Source organism: Canis lupus, chromosome 1 (genome assembly GCF_048164855.1).
Source record: "Canis lupus baileyi chromosome 1, mCanLup2.hap1, whole genome shotgun sequence".
In the NCBI taxonomy this organism is placed as follows: Eukaryota; Metazoa; Chordata; class Mammalia; order Carnivora; family Canidae; genus Canis; species Canis lupus.
In genome coordinates this window covers 90,059,732-90,081,616 of record NC_132838.1, presented here as the reverse complement: position 1 = coordinate 90,081,616, position 21,885 = coordinate 90,059,732, and the positions used below count along the sequence as shown (strand labels likewise).

General features: G+C 35.7%; 1 protein-coding gene across 15 annotated transcripts in view; it reads left to right on the top strand.

Moving 5' to 3' along the window:
• The window catches only part of LOC140640197 (zinc-regulated GTPase metalloprotein activator 1B), a 57,603-nt gene that overhangs the window by 19,417 nt on the left and 16,301 nt on the right, over window positions 1-21,885 (top strand). For 9 of the 15 annotated variants that reach the window (XM_072839212.1, XM_072839174.1, XM_072839168.1 and 6 more), the window contains 5 exons: window positions 3,727-3,786; window positions 5,114-5,151; window positions 10,558-10,604; window positions 12,736-12,822; window positions 18,490-18,534. In XM_072839212.1, the coding sequence (XP_072695313.1) occupies window positions 3,727-3,786; window positions 5,114-5,151; window positions 10,558-10,604; window positions 12,736-12,822; window positions 18,490-18,534 (277 nt within the window). The remainder of the gene's footprint in view (window positions 1-3,726; window positions 3,787-5,113; window positions 5,152-10,557; window positions 10,605-12,735; window positions 12,823-18,489; window positions 18,535-21,885) is intronic. The other 6 variants (XM_072839277.1, XM_072839223.1, XM_072839185.1 and 3 more) reach the window with 2 other exon arrangements.

The window sequence follows — 21,885 nt, the reverse complement described above, 5'->3', positions numbered from 1 at the left end:
ATGCTTGTCTTTTGTTTTTATACTTGAAGGATGACTAGGTATAAAATTTCCAGATCACAGGTTCCTTCTCTAAGAACATGGCAAATATTGCTCCTTGATTTTGTATTTTTTGATTGGCAGGATTTCCTTTTTTATTCATTAGGAAGGATATGTGAGTGATATATTTTTTGAGCTTTAATGCTGTTGTTTCCTCTAATGCTTTGAGTATGTCTGCCTGATGTTTTCATTGTTGAAAAACAACTCGGCAGGAGGTGATATCCTTAGGGAGCACTTGTATTAGAATTTTGTGGTCATTATTATATTGGGGCAAGGAATGCTACTGTAGAAAAGTCTGATTTTTTTTTTCTGCCTTCTTAAAAGTGACCTGCTTTGTCATCCAAAATGCCTGACAGTTTTTTCCTTTATATTTGGAGGTCAGTAATATAACCAAGGTACATCTATGTGTCACTCATAATTATTTTTTTCTTTACACTGTGCTCTTTAATCTGTAGGTTTCTTCATTGAGGGACCATTCTTCATTGAGGGACTTATTTATTACCATGAAGATTTTTTTGTCCAATTATTGGGTCCTATATTTTATGGTACCAGTTTTCCTACTGAATATTATCTTGTTCTCCATACCTTCTATCTTCTACTTGTTTTGTCTTTTGCTTCTGCATTTACTTTAATCATCTCAGATTGGTCCTCTTTGTCAGTAATATTGTTTTTACCAGTTTCTGTTCTGTTCCTTGATGTTTTAAAAGAATTTGTTAAGTAATGATATGTTTGTTGGCTGTATGTTTATTTCTTTAGCACAAACTACCATTTCATATTATTCTACTTTATCTTGCCCCTTAGAGTTTGTTTTTAATTGATTGTTTTGTTTTTAAGTTCTTTATTATGAATTGGCCTTTGAGAATTTTCTTTGGCTTCCTGGGTTGTTTCCTTCCAGAATGAGTTCTTTGCCATTTATATGCCTTATTCATTTCTTCAACTTTTTCCTTTTATCTTTTTTGTTTCTTCTAAGTTGTCATATAGGTTCATTGTTTTTTCAGCATGTTGGTGCTTGATGTAGGAGGCTCAGAGAACATCGGCTTACTTATATATGGTGTTGAAGAATTATTTTTAATATCGTACCCATCTTACCTAAACTTATTTTTCTCTTGGGCCTCAATTTGAATGCTGAATATTGCAGGGAGCAGGGGAAGGGACACAAAGAAGCAGGGTAACTGAGAAGCCAGATGGGCTATCTGACTTTTAGGCTCTGCTCCCTTAAAGTACCAACTGTTCCCCTCCTGATTTTCCTCTAACTACTCATGAATTCCATATCTTGTGTGGATACATCCTCAAGCTTCAAACCCTTGAGTTCATTTTGCTCTGAGCCCTAGGAAGTGACCCCTCCTCCAAAAATGTGGAAATGGTTAGAAACTTTTACCCTTGCTTGACTTTTTCCCATATTACTTATTCCTTGCTTAGTTCCTCTTCTTTTGAAAGCTGTTTCTGATAAGTATTTGGATTTTATTAACTCTTTCCCCACAGCCACTTCTTTGTGGAGGTAGAATTAAGAATTATCAGAAGTCACATGAGACTTTCTGTTTCTTATTGAGACTATCACTCTTCAAAATTTGTTACAAGAGGTTGTATATTTGGTTGTTGCTGATAACATTTGGCTTTTAAATTTTTATTTAAATTTTTATTGTAATCAGTTTTGAATAGGGAGATTTTATAATCTAGCTCAAGGTTTCTTAACCTTGACACAAATGACATTTTGGGTTGGATAGTTCTTTTTCATAGAGGATTGGCTTGTGGATTGTAGATGTTTTTGTTTGTTTTTGTGGTTATTGTTGTTGTTTGCATTGTGGGATGTTTAACAGCATCCCTGGCTTCTACCCACAAATGCCAGTAGCATTCCCCTAGTTGAGACAGTTAAAAATATCTTCATGGGCAGTCCAGGTGGCTCAGCGGTTTAGCGCCTGCCTTCGGCCTGGGGCATGATCCTGGAGACCCAGGATCGAGTCCCACCTGCGTGGAGCCTGCTTCTCCCTCTGCCTGTGTCTCTGCCTCTCTCTCTCTCTGTCTCTCTCTGTCTTTCATGAATGGATGAATGGAATCTTTAAAAAAAAAAATATCTTCAGGCATTGCCAGATATTCCCTGGGGAGAAAAATCACCCTGGGTTTGGAACTACTGATTAACTTATTCTCTCATCTTTACTCCTCTTGCTAAACACCTGCATCTAAATCTTAAACAGTTCTTTCTTGGGTAGCTTGGTAAGTATTACCAAAGATGCACCACAAAAGAAAAAAAAAAAACCCTCATATACTCTTGCAGTTCAACTTTATACTACACGAATGTTAACTGTGTAGGACTTACAAGCTATCTGAATAGTAATCCATGAGTTAAAAAAAAATGTTTATGAACAATGTGGAATTTTACTGCGTGAAAAAAATTAAGACCTTTTTTTTAATGACTTCTTGTTTGGAGTAATGATACTCAGTGTAGATTTATGTTTTTCTCCCCCATTAATTAAAATCATGTTGTTAGCCAAGTAAGTGAAGAAAATTCTTATTGGCAATTCAGTTGTTTCCCGTTTAGGAGACTGACACTCTCCAGTTCTAAGCTAAATAATTGTCATGGTAAAGTAATTTCCTTGAAAAGAACAGGCATTGATTCGCCCCTGTTACTCACAAATCCTATTTCAGTCAAATTGGAAAACTATTAAGTTTTTGGGAAAAAATCAATAGGTATCAGGAAACCATTAGATCTTGTGGCCCTTGCTATATCTTGCATGAGTAATCACTGTAAACAGCTGACAGGTATTTCTCACTGTTGACACAGAGTGATGCTTGGGGGACCACATCTCTTCAGGGTAGGTGGACAGCTTCAGACACTGGAATGAGTTCAGTTATCCTTGTTTTTCCCTACTCCTCATTCTTTTAGACAGCCCTGTCACTAACTGGACCTGTGATGCTTTGAAAAATCAAATACTTTCTTTACTGCCAGTTTTCTTTCTCTTGTATAGGGCATACTGATCAGGGCTTCTGGTTTGCCACCAAACCAATTTCTGTCAAAAACAAGGTTTAATTTCTTACTTAGAAATTATTTTTCCTCAGACACAAATTTTATATCAGTATTGAATAGTGTGAGGTTTTATTAGTAATGCTGTAGATTATATAATTTTACCTCCTCTTTCTCTTCTTTTTTTCTTCTATAAAACTTAAAAGCTTTTCTCTTTTTTTTTGTCTAATGACTTCAGAATTATCTATGTTGTGGTTTGCTTTCCTTTAGAGAGATAATTCATTATTTGTGAGCTGTATGATTATTAAATTTGAGAGAGAAAAAATAAAAATAAGTCCTATATGCACATATAATACCCAGATTATTTGGTAATATCTGTTGGTAGATTATTATGGCACTGATAGAAGCTTGGTATTGGGTTTGTGATAAGAGTTGATCTGTTTTCCTTCCTTCCTTCCTTCCTTCCTTCCTTCCTCCTTCTTTTTTTTTTTTTTTTTTTTTTTTGGAGGAAAAGGGAGAAAGGAAGAAAAGTATAAAGAGTAAAGGATTCTATCATTGTAATTTCCATAAAGAAGTTTGGAAAGCCATACTTAATTCGTATATGTGTTCGCCTGCTAATTCTGTTAGGACAAATTAAAACAGCATGGACAGAATAATGTTTCTCAGTTTTGTTTTTTTTCCTCAGTTTAAAGAAATATTTTTATTTGATGAATATTATATATATTTTTCAGGTGCTGTAGCTTCTATGTTTTGGGTTGATGCTGAATTAGGGGTTGATATTTATCTTGATGGTAAGTGAAAAAGCAAATATTTTTGTTTTCAAGTACAGTGTTATAGTTAAGATTTTTTTTTTTCATTCACATTTTAATCCTCGCATTGTTACTCCTTTTAAATTTGTTTAGTTTGATAATGAAGTGAGCCTTTGTTTATAACAGATTACAAAGCCTCAGACAATGGTAGAACTAGATGCTGGATCTTAATGTCACCTCCCAATTAGTGCTTTCACTAGGATTTTCCTTTTAAAATACGATGTAGGGTTTTGTTTTGTTTTGTTTTTTTGAGATTTATTTATTTATTCATGAGAGACACACAGAGAGAAACAGAGACATAAGCAGAGGGAGAAGGAGAAGCTGTCTCCCTGCAGGGAGCCTGATGGTGGAACTGGATCCTGGATCCCAGGATCAAGCCCTGAGCCAAAGGCAGATGCTCAACCACTGAGCCACCCAGGTGTCCCTGATGTGGGTTTCTTTTATCCTCTGTTTGATTTATGTACTTAGTATATTAGCAAATGTACAGTATGAGAATCATATTTCTACATTTCAATTTCAAGAATTAAGCAAAGCCCTCACCCCTTACTTTATTTGCTGTAACTTTTGGACAATTTTATTCATAGACTTCATTTAAGACATATTAGAAACTTTGTGAATGAAGTAACTATGCCCCTCTCATCCTTTCCCTTCTTTAAACCAGGTCTTCCTTAGACTAAAGAGTGAAATTTAAGACTGTGCCCAGTCATTTGGCGCTAATATGTGTAGCATGTAGTTGGTTGAATTCCCTAGATATCGTCAAACTCATTCTGCTGTTACCATTTGAAAAAATTATTTAGCTTATACATTCAGAGATTGCCAAACAAATTGACCTTTTGGAAACTTAGGTACATGTTATGGAAAATATTAGTGTGAGATTCAATGCAAAGTACTGAGAATAAGATCTCTAAAGACATCTCAGATTTGAAAAGCAATAATTTAAATGTTAAGAAAAGTCTTGATTTTGATTATGTGAATAAAAACTGGAAAAATAACCTATCTTGTGTAATTTATCACATTCCACTTTATATTATGGAATTGGTCTCATCATATTTTGGAATGTGAGCTTTTTAAAGGCCAAAGAAATCTTATTTTCTTCTTTATTTAATTTAAAAAATATTTTATAATCTCTATAATGCCTTAACATGGTGCTAAGCACTCAGTACACATTTGAAATGTGTTTACTTATTGGAATTGAATTAAATTGCATCTTTGTCAATACTTTATTGAGTAACATTTGGCAACTGAAATAGGTTAGTTGTGATTTTCATTCTCAAGTATAAAGGTGATTAAAAGATGTATTCCTTTGTAGGTATCATAACTGTTGTGGATTCAAAATATGGATTAAAAGTAAGTTGAAAGATTGCTGTGCATTGCTAATTATTGGTTAAAGCTGGGAATGTGGATCGATTATCTTATTTTTTCTACATTTTTGTTTGGGTATTTAACAAAAAACTTTTTTTTAAATATCCTGAACAGTAGATGAAATTTGTGTGTCTTAATTATTGCATTTTAAAATTAAGTTATTTTCTGTTACCCTGGTTTGATATGATAGAAATTGGAAGTGTAATATTTTATAATGACTGTATTAAAGGATACAGTTTGGGTATGTGTAACTCCTCACTGGGATTCAACCCCAATGTTGATGGGTTTTTCTAGTTGATAGAAAAAAGTGAGCTTGATAAAACAGAACTTTTTTTTTCTTGTTAAACTGCTATCAGAAATAATTGCATTTAAAAATATAATTGCTTTACCTTATTTTGAAGAAATCAAGATTTATACATAGGTGTAATGAGGAGAAACTCTCCTTTAAAAGTCATCCTCCCTCAAAAAAAAAAAAAAAAAAGCCATCCTCCTGTGAATGTTTTCATAACTATCAAGCTCCTCAAATGCATTTAAAGAGACTTCAGTTCATAAAATGCACCTAGTAAGATTTTTATTTATTTTTTTTTAAGATTTATTTATTTATTCATGAGAGACACAGAGGGAAAGAGAGGCAGTGACACAGGCAGAGGGAGAGGGAGAAGCAGGCTCCATGCAGGGAGCCTGATGTGGGACTCGATCCTGGGTCTCCAGGATCATGCCCTGGGCTGAAGGTGGCGCTAAACCACTGAGCCACCCAGGCTGCCCTAGTAAGATTTTTTAAAACATATTAGTGCATAAAATAAAACAGTAATTCTCAACTTTCCAAGTGAAATATTACTAGGGAAAAGAGAATGAAATTATCTTCCATCTCCTGGTCCCAGTCTGGAATGTGGATAGCACCCTAAGTAATCATTTCTAGGAAATTTAAATTTAATATTTAAAATTTCATGTCCATTTTATATTCGGTTCCACAATATATCTGAATTTGTTAATTTGAAAAAGTTTTCCTTCTGGGGCACCTGGCTGGTTCAGTCCATGGAGTTGTGTGACTTTTGATCACAGGGTTGTGAGTTCAAGCCTTGGGTATAGAGATTGCCTAAAAAAATAAAATCTTAGAAAAAAAGTTTTTCTTCCAAACCTTCAATAAAATTATTCTCTCGGGGTTATATGACAGGCTTGTTAAATGGTTACCAGTATCCCTTCACTGGCCCTTTGGCTCCTTCAGGAATAGAGCAGGCTAATTTGAGATGTTTGGGAAATAATTTCTTTGTAGATTTTAAGTCCAAATTTATTAATCATCTTAGGAATCAAAGAAAGATTCCAAATATTATAGTTTTACTCAGAAAAATTCCGACAGTTCTAAAATCGTTTTATTTCTAACAAAATGTTTATGGGGGAAACAAAATACATCAAATTCTTCACTCTGAATGTTTATTATAGGCATATTTGAATTAATCTCTTATGTATATTTATTATCAAATTTGAGATGCCTACAGGAGATAAGTTATTTTGTTCTTTTGATAGACTTAAAGTATTGAGAGTTATTGAGAGTTAAACTCTTTATGTATTTATGATTACAGGAATAATTTTATATGTATATTTAGATGTGCAGAGGAGTTAAATAGAATCTATTGTCAGTGTAATTGAGGCCATATAAACAAAGCAACATTCTGAATAATGCAAACACAGTAAACGTTTAACCTTCTGCCACCTTGATAAAACCTCTTAAATTATTAAATCAATATACCTACACAAAACTGACATACTGTCAGGATAATGGAAACTTTAGATTTTCTAAGTCAGATGCCAGATAAATAACTTTTCTTTTATATAAAGAATTTGCCCACTTGTCCAATTCCTCTGGATGCAAAGCTTGACCTCAGTAGCTGCTTGTGATTCAGAGAATTCTGAGGCAGTACAAGTAATGACACTTGGATAATGGGCAGCAATTTAAGGGTGTCATGCTTCACAGAGCCAGCCCATCACAAGTAAAGCTGAGAAATGGTACCCTGTGGCCAGGCAGCCAAATTGAAACTGAAATGGTAATTGATATCATGGGCTATCACTCTAATGGGATTGTCACCCATTGATCTGAAATATTCATTTTTTAATCACGGGCAAAGAATTGGACAACTTCAAATGACAGCTCTCTATTCTCAGGACTTGACACCCAGGCTACCAACATTGTTCTTTTCAGTTCTACAAACGTGACAGCATTTAATGCAATAGAATCAATGGATGAAGTTACACAGGAAAGGTCAAGCGAGAGGTTTCTTTTTGGCTCTTCTGTTATATTGCACTAGCTGTTGAAACAATTCAGTCAGAAAACAGTTTGGCTTGGAAAAGACTAGAAAAATAAATAGACTGACATTATGCAATAATCATTTTCTAGCAGCTGAAATAGCATCAGATCTATATCCAATCCTTTAGAAAGAGAGAGCTGCTTACTGCTGCTTTTTAAAAATGTAGTCTGACATCTTTGACACTAGATTTCTTTCCAGTTTGGTCAACAACAATGTTTCCCCCATCTTTCTCTCTTCTTTCCCATCCACCTTGTTTCTGTTTCTGCAGAAAAGGACACCCAGTAGCCATTCTTAAAGTCATGTCTACCTTGGTGTTATTTCAAAGGGTTTCTTTCACAGTAAGAGAAAGAAATCTTACACTCTTACTGTGTGCTGACTTGGAGGGTTGAATCTTGACTCTTTGGATGTGTTGGATTAATTAGTACCAAAATCTTTTTTCTCTTTCCTAATATATAAGCAAAAGCCATAGTTTCTCAGCAGAGATAAGGAATCCTTTGGGCGTGTGTGTGTGTGTGTGTGTGTGTGTGTGTATTCACACATATGCACTCTAAAATTTGGGGGGGGGGGATTGCAAATATTTTCCTTCCTTGCCTGTACAAGTAGAATAGAATACCAGAATTCCCATTTTTTAACATTGTAAATGGAAGTTACCCAACTGAATCATTGATATGGAGAATGTCCTCTTGAAAAACAGAGTGGTTTTAGTCTTTTTGCAGTTTGACTTGGGGAAGTAGGAAGTTACATAAGGGAAATAAATGTTGGTAAATATTTATATGATAAAATAAATGTTAATGTGCATTTATTATTTATGTTTCTATAACCATATATGCATAGAACAGGGCTTTTTATCTGTTTTTCTATAATTATGTATGATTATAACATGTCTTATCTGTAATAGATTGTACATATTGGCCTATTTTTATTTTGGGGATTTTAACTTGTTTTTATTTTTGATGCTTCTTGACTTCCTGAAGGTAGTAAAATATTGGTTTTTCCAAGTTAACTTTTGACTGTAGATTTCTAATCTTCTGGAGAAGTAAATGCATTAAAAACATGGATTACTTGTGAAACTATTAGTTCTATTTAGGTATGGAAATGAAAAACCAAAATCTCTTATTTTCTTGCCATATCTTTTTTTATAACCCACTAACTCAGCCAGAGAGCCCCAAATTCATATGTAAATAAAGCTTCCAAAAGGTCAACAATGTAGTACTTTGAAAAATATTCCAAATTTTTGAAAGAACTAGTATATTCCAGGATCTTTCAGGAACAGATACCTTATGAAAAAGACATCTTTGTTAAATATACACCACCGAATAGAAAGGGATTTGTTGCTACACATCAAATAGAATATTTCAAATAACATCCACTTATCTTTGTCAACAAATAGGGGTGTTAACTACAGTTCATTCAACAAATATTTTTTTAGCCTGTGCCAGTTATTATTTCCAGAATGGTGAGAGCCCTTATACTCTATAGGACATTAATAATAGGGTTTACAGTAGCCTCAGATCAAGAATAACTAGTAAAAATAGTAAACTTTGTCTTTTGGCAAGGAACAGTTTTATATCAGTTATTATAACAGTTATTATATCAACAGTTTTTGATATAATACTCTAATAATAAAAATATAATTTGTAATTTTTAGGTAATCTCTATGAGTATACTCTTACATGATTGTTAACATTTATGTAACATCTGTATACAAGACTGATTTTATATGACATAAAAAGCTTTCATTCATAAGTTTTTAAAATAATGGTCATTTTACTTCAATTGAGCTTGTTTTCAGTTTTTGAAAAATTCCCCTATCATAGGGTATCCTGTGACAGTGACAGTATTAGATTTAGTTTCTTCTTTTGTAAAATGAGAATAGCTATTTCCTTGAATTCTTATGAAGGCTAAATGAGTTAATGTCTGTAAATGGATTTAAGAATTTATGAAGTTTGATTTCAAATACAAAGAATGTTAATATAATCAAATTGCCTTTAACCTCAGTAAACAGCTTTTTATTGTGAGGGTTGGAGTAATGAAGGTGAAACGTTTTGCAGAGATGAGCCTTATGGCATTGATGCCTTTAGGGATTTAAATAGGATTGTGGACAAATAATAACTGCTTCTGGAGAGATAAAAGCTTCCTTGTAGGCCCCTAAATTAGTGTCATAGTATTTTTTTGGAGCTAGTAGTATTTTTTTGACCTCTGGAGAGGGTCAGCAAAGTCAACAGTTGCCCTGAGAGGCCATGTCACTAAAGTGTGGATTTCTCTAAGTGATAAACTGCTTTTAGGCTAGAATTGGGGCTGTGGCCTTCCCTTGTTTCGAGGGCATATGAAGGGCTCAGCACTGAATCCATATTGTATGTAATGCTAGGATGGGAAGTGGGATGTGGGACTGGAATGGACAGAAGTGTATTAGATTTTAAGGAAGTCTAATTTTAGTGGTTATCTCTTTTTTCAAAAAATAAAATAATGAATATTTAGAAGAAAAACAGTTTTAAGAAAAGAAAAAGGCCTATACTTTGACAAAAGCCTATTGCTTTTTGTTTTTATTGACATTATTTAAACCTAGAGGGTTTTCCTTTTAACAAAAAGGAGATAGCAGGGGAACAATTTCAGTCCTGCCCTCTCCTCTCAAAAACCCAACAGGTTCACTATAGGAAAACAATTACAAATGGGGATTAAAATGCTTTAAGTTAGAAAAATTAGTTCTGCATTTGCATGTTCAGTGATAGAACTTGTTGAAATCTATATTAGAAGCAAGAAAGGGGGATCCCTGGGTGGCGCAGCGGTTTGGCGCCTGCCTTTGGCCCAGGGCACGATCCTGGAGACCTGGGATCGAATCCCACGTCGGGCTCCCAGTGCATGGAGCCTGCTTCTCCCTCTGCCTGTTTCTCTGTCTCTGCCTCTCTCTCTCTCTCTCTCTCTCTCTCTCTCTGTGACTATCATAAATAAATAAAAAATAAAAAAAAAAGAAGCAAGAAAGGAGTCTCCAAAGTAAAATTCATTGTGTTGATATTAGCATTTATGTTTTCCCACAGTAACTTTTTTCAAACTTTTTTTTTTTTTTTTCCAAACTTTGTTTTTTGTTTAGCATTTAGAAGAAGAAAAACCTGATGGCCTTATCAATGAAGCTTCCAGGTATTCATATTTAAAGTACATACTGATTACTGGGGGCACCTGTGTGGGTGGTTCAGCATATCATGCTCCCAGGGTCCTGGATCAATCACCATGTTGGGCTACTTGCTTCTCCTTCTCCCTCTGCCCCCTGCTTGTACTCCTCTCATTCTCTCTTTGTCACATAAATAAAGTGTTAAAAAAAAAATAAAGTATATATTGATTACTAGCGAATTGGAAAGAAGAAATTATTATGAAATCCCAAGCCAAAGTGAGAAATACAAAAACATAGTCAAGGAAAATTTGTTATCTTTTTTCCCCGGTAATTGAATTATTGCTGTTTATAATGGTCTGATGACTGAATTTTATTTAAAACTTTTACTATATAGCATAAAATAAGTGTTGGGTGCAGCAGTTCTCTGAGAGGAGCTTGGGAACAGTGGAATATTTAAAACTAATTTTTTGTTCTTATGTAATTTCATTGGGATTGAAGAGGATTATAAAGAAAAGAATTGGTTCATTTACTGCCTTCTTCAACAGTAATTCATTTAATTCACATATTCACTGTTATTTAGAACAACAGAGGGACAAATATGGAAATAGTTTTAATTTGCATTTAGAACATTTTTTTGTTTAGATACCTTTATGTTCCTAATTGGGTTGTCTTTAGACTTAGAAATATTTAACTTAGTGTGCCTACCCTAAGCATTCTTGCTAATGGAGGAAAAAGCTTTGCCACACAGCACAGTTGCTAAGTCTGCTGCTGGGGTGAAGGGGGGAGGCTCTCTGACGTTTGCTAAGGATGATCCAGACATTAATAATAGATTGCCAGCAAGCAGTTGGCTCCCTCTCATTTTGGAGTGTGGTGCTCTGTGGTGCTGTAATCCTGCCTGAACACTGCATTGGGTATATAGGTATAATTCAGATTAAACTGAACTTAAACATTTTTGTAAGCTTATTTATTAAAATATATTCATTATAGAAAATGTAATATAAATAAATAAGCCAAATAGAAAATAGTGAAGTGTCATAAAAGCCACAATGAAGATGAGGCACCTGGGTGGCTCATTCAGTTTAAGTGACTTGATTTCAGCTCAGGTCAAGGTCTTAGGGTATGAGAGATCTAGCCTGTGTTGGGCTCTGTGCTCAGCAGGGAGTCTGTTTCTCTCCTTTTCCCTCTGCCCCTTCCCTCCACTTGTGCTCTCTCTTTCAACTAAATAAACCTTTTTAAAAAGCCAAAATAAAGTAAAACATAGAAGGCTTCCAGTTTAAATATAGCAACTGTTTATATTTTGAGATGTCCACATTAAATCTTTATTCATAGAACACTTAAACAAAAACGGGATTGCGATGTATATACTTTAATACTTGGTATATATTTCAATACTTGGTTTTTCAATGAATTAAAGTTCATTTATTTTTGAGAATTTGGCTATGTTCTTTGAAACAAATGACGATATCTTCAAGTAGCATAAAACTAGAATTAGGGATAAATAGCCTAGTGATTAAAATTTCCTGAGGAATTCAGGAACATTTAAAGAATCTCAGTTCTCTACTTCTGTTAATAGAAAAAGAACTTCTATTTATAGTAAGCTATTTTGTTATCTAGCATTCTGTCAATGGGATTCTTTAACTTGAATGTCTGTGTATCTATTTTACAGAGAAAATACATATTTATAGTGATGAAAAAGACATTTGTCCAAGATCTCAATGTATCTTTTGAAGTGTAGTTTAAAAAAAATGGTTTGGTGTTCATGTTAATTTGTTTTATTTCCTTGAAAATTCTAGGTAATAACATGGAATATTTTAATCAGTAGACTATCCATGTTTGACCATATTGAATATCTGACTTTTTTGCATTTCTTTACAAAATTATGAGTTGAAAATAATCCTTGATTGTAAACATTTGGGAATATGTTGTAGTTTCAGAGTAACAAGTGAGAGCACTTTGGAAATATCTTTTGAACGAATACATGTGAAATCTGAATTTAATAGTGATGGATGCAATTTATTCTTACTGTTTGAAGCATAATAAATAGTAAATTCACTTACTGTATAGAGTACTATATAGTTCTTAATGCTATTTGATCTGAAGGAGGTGTTGCTATTTTTAATTTCTTAACTCTCTCTTGACATCTGTTCTTTGCTAATTTAGGCAAGTCGCTTTGGCAGATATCATCATCATTAATAAAACAGACTTGGTTTCAGAAGAGGATTTAAGCAAATTAAGAGCAGCCATTAGGTATGAAATTTTAAGTGTTAATTACCTACAGATCCGAAGTGTACTATACAAAATACTAGTATATTATCCTGTAGAAACTTAAGTTCAAGGTTGACCTGCATCAAGTATCATTTGGGAATCATTTATTGTTGATGTCTGATTGGCTATTATGTAAATGGCAATATATAGAATTATTCCCCATTTCTCACAAAATGGAGTTAGAACATAGACTAATATTCAGGATCTTCTGACTCCATCCTCCTTTTCTGGTCTTCTCTTTGACTCTCTCCCTACAGGAAGCTCTCTAACTTTACTCAGGGTGACTTACTTTCCCATGGATGTGTCTTGCCAGATCCTTTATTTACTCTTACGTGCTCTCACTCTGCCAATCCTTGAATTCCTTCATTGTCTCTGTTTTTCTTTGCTTTCTTTTTTTGTTTTTCATAAGCAATTTTATGCATTCTCTAGAGTCCTCCCAATGCCCCCTCCCTCACTCCTCTGTGAAGTCTCCCCTGACTCAGGTGGTCTCCTTTCCCTGAGCCCTCACTGATTTGTCTTCCCTGACTGTCAACTAAACATGCCTGTCTTTCAGCTTTGGTTTGATGTCTTCAGTGTCTGTGGCCAAGATTGGTCAATGTAGGACAAGATGAATGGTACTCACTCAGATGTGCTAAATGACCCAACAGTCATTTGGATTTTTCAAATGGCATTTGAGTTCCAGGACTTTGAATTATTTTTTAAGACCTAAGTTAATAAATGTCATCTTCAAAGAGACAGTCAGTAGCTTTTATTATTAATCATTTCTAATGGGTGTTATCTGCTGACATCAGATTTTGATTCTGTTTATATAGCGTGTTATAAATTGAATCAGTAAAGATAAGGCTTATAAGAAGATTGCCTACAGTGATTGATGATTGAAGAAGTAAATTTCCTATTTGTCTGTATATTTGTTTTATCTTAATAATAATATCCTTTGAGTCTTTACTATGAAAAACTGTAATACTGTCTCCATGTGGAGGGCAGGTAGTGCTGCATAGTGGGTTTTGTTTTTTGTTTTTTTGTTTTTTTGTTTCTGGAAGATCTTATTTTATTCATGAGAGACACAGGCAGAGGGAGAAGCAGGCTCCATGCAGGGAGCCCAACACGGGACTTGATCCTGGGTCTCCAGGATCATGCCCTGGGCTAAAGGTGGCACTAAACCGCTGAGCCACCCAGGCTGCCCACTGCATAGTGTTTAAGAAGATGAACTTTGGAATTTGGTTGGGTTCTACTTTTTGTCTGTTTTTTTGCTGTGTTCTTTTTTTTTTTAATTATTTTTTTATTGGAGTTCAATTTGCCAACATACAGCATATCACCTAGTGCTCATCCCATCAAGTGCCCCCCTCAGTGCCTGTCACCCAGTCACCCCAATCCCCCGCCCACCTCCCTTTACGCTATCCATTGTTCGTTTCCCAGAGTTAGGTGTCTCTCATGTTCTGTCACCCTCACTGATATTTCCCACTCATTTTCTCTCCTTTCCCCTTTATTCCCTTATACTATTTTTTATATTCCCCAAATGAATGAGACTGTATAAAGTTTGTCCTTTTCTGATTGACTTATTTCACTTAGCATAATACCCTCCAGTTCCATCCACGGTGAAGCAAATGGTGGATATTTGTCGTTTCTAATGGCTGAGTAATATTCCATTGTATACATAGACCACAGCTTCTTTATCCATTCATCTTTCGATGGACACCGAGGCTCCTTCTGCAGTGTGGCTATTGTGGACATTGCTGCTATAAACATTGGAGTGCAGGTGTCCCGGCGTTTCACTGCATCTGTATTTTTGGGGTAAATCCCCAGCAGTGCAATTGCTGGTTTGTAGGGTAGTTCTATTTTTAACTCTGTGAGGAACCTTCACACCGTTTTCCAGAGTGGCTGTACCAGTTCACATTCCCACCAACAGTGCAAGAGGGTTCCCCTTTCTCCACATCCTGTCCAACATTTGTTGTTTCCTGTCTTTTTTTTTTTTTAATATTTATTTATTTATGAGAGAGAGAGAGAGAGAGAGGCAAGAGACACAGGCAGAGGGAGTAGCAGGCTCCATGCAGGGAGCCCGACGTGGGACTCAATCCCGGGACTCCAGGATCACGCCCTGGGCCAAAGGCAGGCGCTAAACCGCTGAGCCACCCAGGGATACCCATGTTGTTTCCTGTCTTGTTAATTTTCCCCATTCTCACTGGTGTGAGGTGGTATCTCATTGTGGTTTTGATTTGTATCTCCCTGATGGCAAGGGATGCGGAGCATTTTCTCATGTGCTTGTTAGCCATGTCTATGTCTTCCTTTGTGAAATTTCTGTTCATGTCTTTTGCCCATTTCATGATTGGATTGTTTGTTTCTTTGCTGTTGAGTTTAATAAGTTCTTTATACACCTTGGATACTAGCCCTTTATGTGATATGTCATTTGCAAATATCTTCTCCCATTCTGTAGGTTGTCTTTTAGTTTTGTTGACTGTATCCTTTGCTGTGCAGAAGCTTTTTATCTTGATTAAATCCCAATAATTCATTTTTGCTTTTGTTTCCCTTGCCTTCATAGATGTATCTTGCAAGAAGTTGCTGTGGCCAAGTTCAAAAAGGGTGTTGCCTTGTTTTCCTCTAGGATTTTGATGGAATCTTGTCTCACATTTAGATCTTTCATCCATTTTGAGTTTATCTTTGTGTATGGTGTAAGAGAATGGTTCATTCTTTTCCACATGGCTGTCCAGTTTTCCCAGCACCATTTATTGAAGTGACTGTCCTTTTTCCAGTGGATAGCCTTTCCTGCTTTGTCGAATATTAGTTGACCATAGAGTTGAGGGTCCATTTCTGGATTCTCTATTCTGTTCCATTGATTTATGTGTCTGTTTTTGTGCCAGTACCATACTGTCTTGATGATCACAGTTTGTTGTACAGCTTGAAATCCGGCATTGTGGTACCCCCGACTCTGGTTTTCTTTTATAATATTCCCCTGGCTATTCGGGGTCTTTTCTGATTCCACACAAATCTTAAGATGATTTGTTCCAACTCTCTGAAGAAAGTCCATGGTATTTTGATAGGGATTGCATTAAATGTGTAAATTGCCCTGGGTAGCATTGACATTTTCACAATATTAATTCTTGCAATCCATGAGCATGGAATATTTTTCCATCTCTTTGTGTCTTCCTCAATTTCTTTCAGAAGTGTTCTGTAGTTTTTTAGGGTATAGATCCTTTATCTCTTTGGTTAGGTTTATTCCTAGGTATCTTATGCTTTTGGGTGCAATTATAAATGGGATTGACTCCTTAATTTCTCTTTCTTCAGTCTCATTGTTAGTGTATCGAAATGCCACTGATTTCTGGGCACTGATTTTGTATCCTGCCACACTGTGGAATTGCTGTAGGAGTTCCAGCAATCTTGGAGTGGAGTCTTTTGGGTTTTCTATGTACAGTATCATGTCATCTGCAAAGAGGGAGAGTTTGACTTCTTTGCCAATTTGAGTGCCTTTTATTTCTTTTAGTTGCCTGATTGCTGAGGCTAGGACTTCTAGTACTATGTTGAATAGCAGTGGTGAAAGTGGCCGTCCCTGTTGTGGTCCTGATCTTAGAGGAAAGGCTCCCAGTGTTTCCCCATTGAGAATGATATTTGCTGTGGACTTTTCGTAGATAGCTTTTAAGATGATGAGGAATGTTCCCTCTATCCCTACACTCTGAAGAGTTTTGATCAGGAATGGATGCTGTATTTTGTCAAATGCTTTCTCTGTATCTATTGAGAGGATCATATGGTTCTTGTTTTTTCTCTTCTTGATATGGTTTATCACATTGATGGCTTTTACGAGTGTTGAACCAGCCTTGCATCCCGGGGATAAATCCCACTTGGTCATGGTGAATCTTTTTAAAGAATAAAACAAAAAAATTCTTTTTTTAAAAAAAAGATTTTATTTATTTATTAATGAGAGACACAGAGAGATAGAGAGGCAGAGACACAGGCAGAGGGAGAAGCAGGCTCCATGCAGGGAGCCCGACATGGGACTCGATCCTGGGTCTCCAGGATCACGCCCTGGGCCCAAGGCGGTGCTAAACTGCTGAGCCACCTAGGCTGCCCTAATCTTCTTAATGTACTGTTGGATACTATTGGCTAGTATCTTGTTGAGAATTTTTGCATCTGTGTTCATCAGGGATATTGGTCTATAATTCTCCTTTTTGGTGGCGTCTTTGTCTGGTTTTGGAATTAAGGTGATGCTGTGTTCTTTTTAATTCTCCTCTCTAAAATGGGAAATAATATGTACTTCGTTAAGTTCGATTTAAGTGTTCATGAGACAGTGTTGGCAAACTTTGCACAGTGCCTGAGACATAGTAAGTGCTCTGTTAGCTACTGTTAAAATTATTAGAGTATAGATTTTTTTTATCATGGTTTACATAGTATTTTCAAGCTGCAATGAATAAAAACAGGAAAGAAATAGAAAAATGTTTGATATATTTGAAAAGTCTAGAAAGATGAAAGCAGTGAATGGAGATTACTTCTTTTACCCCTTTTGACACTGGTCTCCTAAATTTTGTTTCTCTTTCCAAAATCCTCTACATCATTGTGATTGCTGGAAAGGAGGACATAAATCCATGTAGCAAACATTTTTGGCATGAAAGAAAGGATTATTGCTACTGGACTTATCCATTGCCATATTGACTGTTTAAGCTGGGTCTGTAACATCAGTAATATTGACTGTTATCCACCTTGTTGCCAGGCTACTCTGTACAGCAATCCCAGTAAAGAATTTGGACAAAGCACTTTGATAAACGACAGACCCTTTGGTTTTGGGTCCTCCATTGTACATCAGACTTGTAACTGACTGGGTGTTTGATTTGAGGAATTGGAAGAAGATGAACATATCTGAGAGAAGTGGCCATCAGGCCATACAGTATATTCAGTTGAGAAAATTAAGAACTTTTGAAATGGTAGAGAGACTTGCCACAGAACCCAAGCTTCAATGAAAGGCACATATAGAAGCATGTAGCACTGAAGGCAGTGGGATTGCTGGTATAAAGATAAATAGTTGTGGTATATAGTATGTGGCAAAGAATGTAGCTAGTATTTTTGGTGCCATACAGAGGGAGTCCTGTTTCATTATATTAATAGTATCAGAAAGGGAAGGACTGGCAAAAACTCTCGTTAGGGAACCAAAAGGTAATTATGTGAAAGAACTTGGATGCTTGACTTAGTGTTACTGTGAATACTCAGGACCATCTGGGGTCAAAGCCACTCACAACTAGGTTTTTACTTCTAGGCTGTGTATGGCCATGTCCACAATGTGTGCTTGTGGAAAATGAGTCTCAGTAAGAATCTTGATTTATCTACTCATTTTGAAAACATTAGAATTACCAGCTGTTCATGAATCATTTTTCCTTAAGTGAAGGATCTCTATAATTCAGAGTAGCCCCTAGTTTGTCAGTTGTGCAGTGGATTTTTGCCTATCATGTCTGAAGTAGAATATACCTGATTTATGATTAGAAAAAAAAAATTATAAAAAATATAAGTTTTATTTAAAAATATATATTATAAAAAATATAAATTTGTTTTAATTTTTTATCCAGATATATTTGTATATGCTTATTTCCTGTTTTAGAATAACATGCCTTATGATTTTTTAAAAATTTAACAATTTTTATCCTTTCTTCCTCATTTTTATCTTTATTTCAGATCAATAAATGGACTGGGAAAAATTTTAGAAACACAAAGATCAAGGTACTTTTAAAAGCCGTTATGAATATTTACAAATAATTTTAGTTAATAATAATTATTAAGTAATTGATAAATATACTTGATTCTACTATAAGAAAAATACATGTGCATTTTTAAAAAATGGGGCCCCCAAAATGTTTTAAATGTTCTTTATAAATTAGTTTGGTTGGGCAGCCCAGATGGCTCAGCCGTTTAGCGCTGCCTTCAGTCCAGAGTCTGATCCTGGAGACCCGGGATTGAGTCCCACGTTAGACTCCCTGCATGGAGCCTGCTTCTCCCTCTGCCTCTGCCTCTGTCTCTCTCTCTCTCTCTCTTTCTCTCTTTCTCTCTCTCTCATGAATAAATAAATCTAAAAAAAAAAATTCCAATCTTAAATAAATAAATAAATAAATAAATAAGTTTGGTTTATTTGGTCAATAAATAAACCAAATAAACTTTTGCTTCTTCTTGTAGCTAAGACTACAGAGCCATGGTAAGACTGGGTAACTGCGCTTTTGCTTCATGAGGAAGATGACCTAGGACTTTTCATCCACTCAAAAAAGTAACTAGTATAGAAATCTCTAAAAGTATATTATTAGGAATCTTATCTTAGCTTGAAGTACTTAAATGGCTTTCTAATATTTAAAAAAAAAATCTTAGTTTTTTCTATAGTTGGAAAAATCTGTTATGTAAAAATAGATGCAACCTTTAAGTTCCTAACACATCCTTTTACATTTTGATTTCCATTTCCTGTAGGTTCTTCTATCTTTTTATTCTGTTCATACAGATGTGCATTACTTTGCAAAATAGACATATTCTTGAAACATCTGTGAAGTGTATTTCTGTGAATTCTGTTTTCCAACGAATGCTATTATGATTTCAGAAACTTTCTTAAGGGAATTTGTCGTTAAGCTCATTTTTTAATAAGAATGGTTCAGCAGCTGATAGACCCAGCAACATGCAGTCGCATCTCTAAGGCTCACAGCTGGCAGTCTAGTGCCAACCCAGTCCTTAATTCAGAGATTCTTTCCTTGGAAGTGCAGCAGAGGTCTTAGCCGAGAGGCTTGTCTGCTATGGCAGAGATGAGAGGTGCTGACAGACTACCCTAAGTGTTAGGCAGTAACAGTGGCAGCTGCTTGTGTGCATGTGAACAGCTGGGGAATTAATTTGGTATGCATTCTCAGAAGCCACTCATCTGCTGGCAGAGGTAGCAGAAGAATGCCCTTAGTGTAAGTCTTCTACAAGCATACACCAAATGTGCTCCCTGCATTTCAGATTCCAATTGTAGAAAATCTCTAACTCCTACCAGAGCCATTCCTCAGTTATTGGTCTTTTTCTATTGCATTTTACCATTTTCTTTCTCCTTAAACTTTATCTTCATTACAAAGGGACACATAGACGAAATTAAAAAAATAAATTTTTTAAGATTTATTTATTCATGAGAGAGAGAGAGAGAGAGGCAGAGACACAGGCAGAGGGAGAAGCAGGCTCCACGCAGGGAACCCGACATGGGACTCGATCCCGGTCTCCAGATTACGCCCTGGGCTGAAGATGGCGCTAAACCGCTGAGCCACCCAGGGATCCTCTCTTATCTTCAGTGTCTTGTGTTTGCCATTGTATCTGAGAATCTAGGAACTTTCTGAAATAGTGCTTCCTTGCTGTGAGAACTGAAGTTGAATTAAGATCTTTTTCAGTGAAGAGCAGACCTCCATGGTAGAATTCTTACCCTGGTCATGAATCTTACATTAAATATTTCCCTCAGTTCCTTGAGGCAGAGCAACTTGAGCTTCCCAGTTTAGAAACTAGAGATCTTGTTTTTAACAATAATGTTTGAGGTCAATGATGGAAGTTTTGTTTTATTGTGTTTGGTTTTTTGTTTTTAAATTTTAATGCCTCAAGCATTTTGTGGTTGACAAACACTGATAGTGAAACTGACAATAATAAGACTGCTGTAAGCATATATAGAAAAGGCTTACCTTGAATATTTAAGTTGAGGAATAAGAGTCTTATTGGTAAGACTTAAGTTGACTTTGAAGCAAATGGAAGTTCTAATGGACCACATAGACTTAAGAAGGGGAAGGCAGTAACAGTGGCAGCTGGAAGATCAGAAGAAGGGCCATTCTTTTTTTTTTTTTTTTTAACATTTATTTATTATTCTTGAGAGACAGAGAGAGGCGGAGACTCAGGCAGAGGGAGAAGCAGGCTTCTTGCAAGGAGCCCGCCAAATGTGGGACTGGATCCCGAATCCTGGGATCATGCGCTGAGCCGAAGCCAGATGCTCAACCACTGAGCCACCCAGGGGTCCCAAGAAGGGCCATTCTTACCTCTTCCTGACTCTTTTTTAATCTTAGATATTTCAGAGGACTGAACAGAGGAAAACCAAAATCCAGTTGTTCAGTAATATTAATTCAACAAACTACTTACTGGGCTTTCTCTTAGTTGTTAGGCATTTCTTGGCTTGTTGAGGATTTAAGCAATGGGTAAAGCAAAAACTGCCTTTGGAGTAGGTGATGAGTCATTTGGGGGAGACAGAAGTAAATAAACTCAATATATTAAATATAATTAATATAACATCAGTATTAATTGTGTAGGGTCCTATAAGAACCGGGAGATAAAGCAACAACTACCCAGGTCTTCTTGATAAAGATTCAGGACATTTTGAGAAGGTGATTATTGACCTGAGTCTTGAAGAATGAATAGGATTTTCCCAATGAATAAGAGTAGTGATGCTTTTTAGGCATAAGGAAGATTTTGTATTCCAGGGACCTGTAAGTATTTTAGAATGACTATAGCACATGGTATGTGGCAGAGAGAAAAAGACTGAAGAGATGGAGAACTTTCCACAAAAGATCTTGAACGCCATAATATATACTTTGGATTTTTTTTTCCTGTGGGCAACAAGGAGTTTAGTGAAAGATTTTAAAAGCAGAATGAGTCCTGGAGAAGGATTGAATATGATACAATTCTCCACCTAAAGCAGGAGCAGCTTCCATGAGGTAGTGATAGCAAGGATTTGGTAAAAGGTGGTTAGTTGAGTTTTGTAGATAGTGAGTTTGAGGTGCCACTGGGGAAGGTCTTCGGAAATCTGGTTCTGGAGTTCAGGAGTTAGCTATTGGATGGGTATGACAATTTGTAAATCTGGGATTGGCTGGTGGCCCCTGTTTAGGAGACTCATTGAACTTTGGAAAACTAATCTCAGAGTAGCAGCTGACCTCCCCTCTGCACCACATAAAAACTGATGGTAATCATCTTTTCGTTTTTATTTTTTTGTATTACTGTTCTGGAAATATCTGATATTTTTATCTCTAATGAAGGAAATTAAATATATTTCATGCCATAGGAATTAGTTTTTAATTGGATGAATGAAGGAATTTA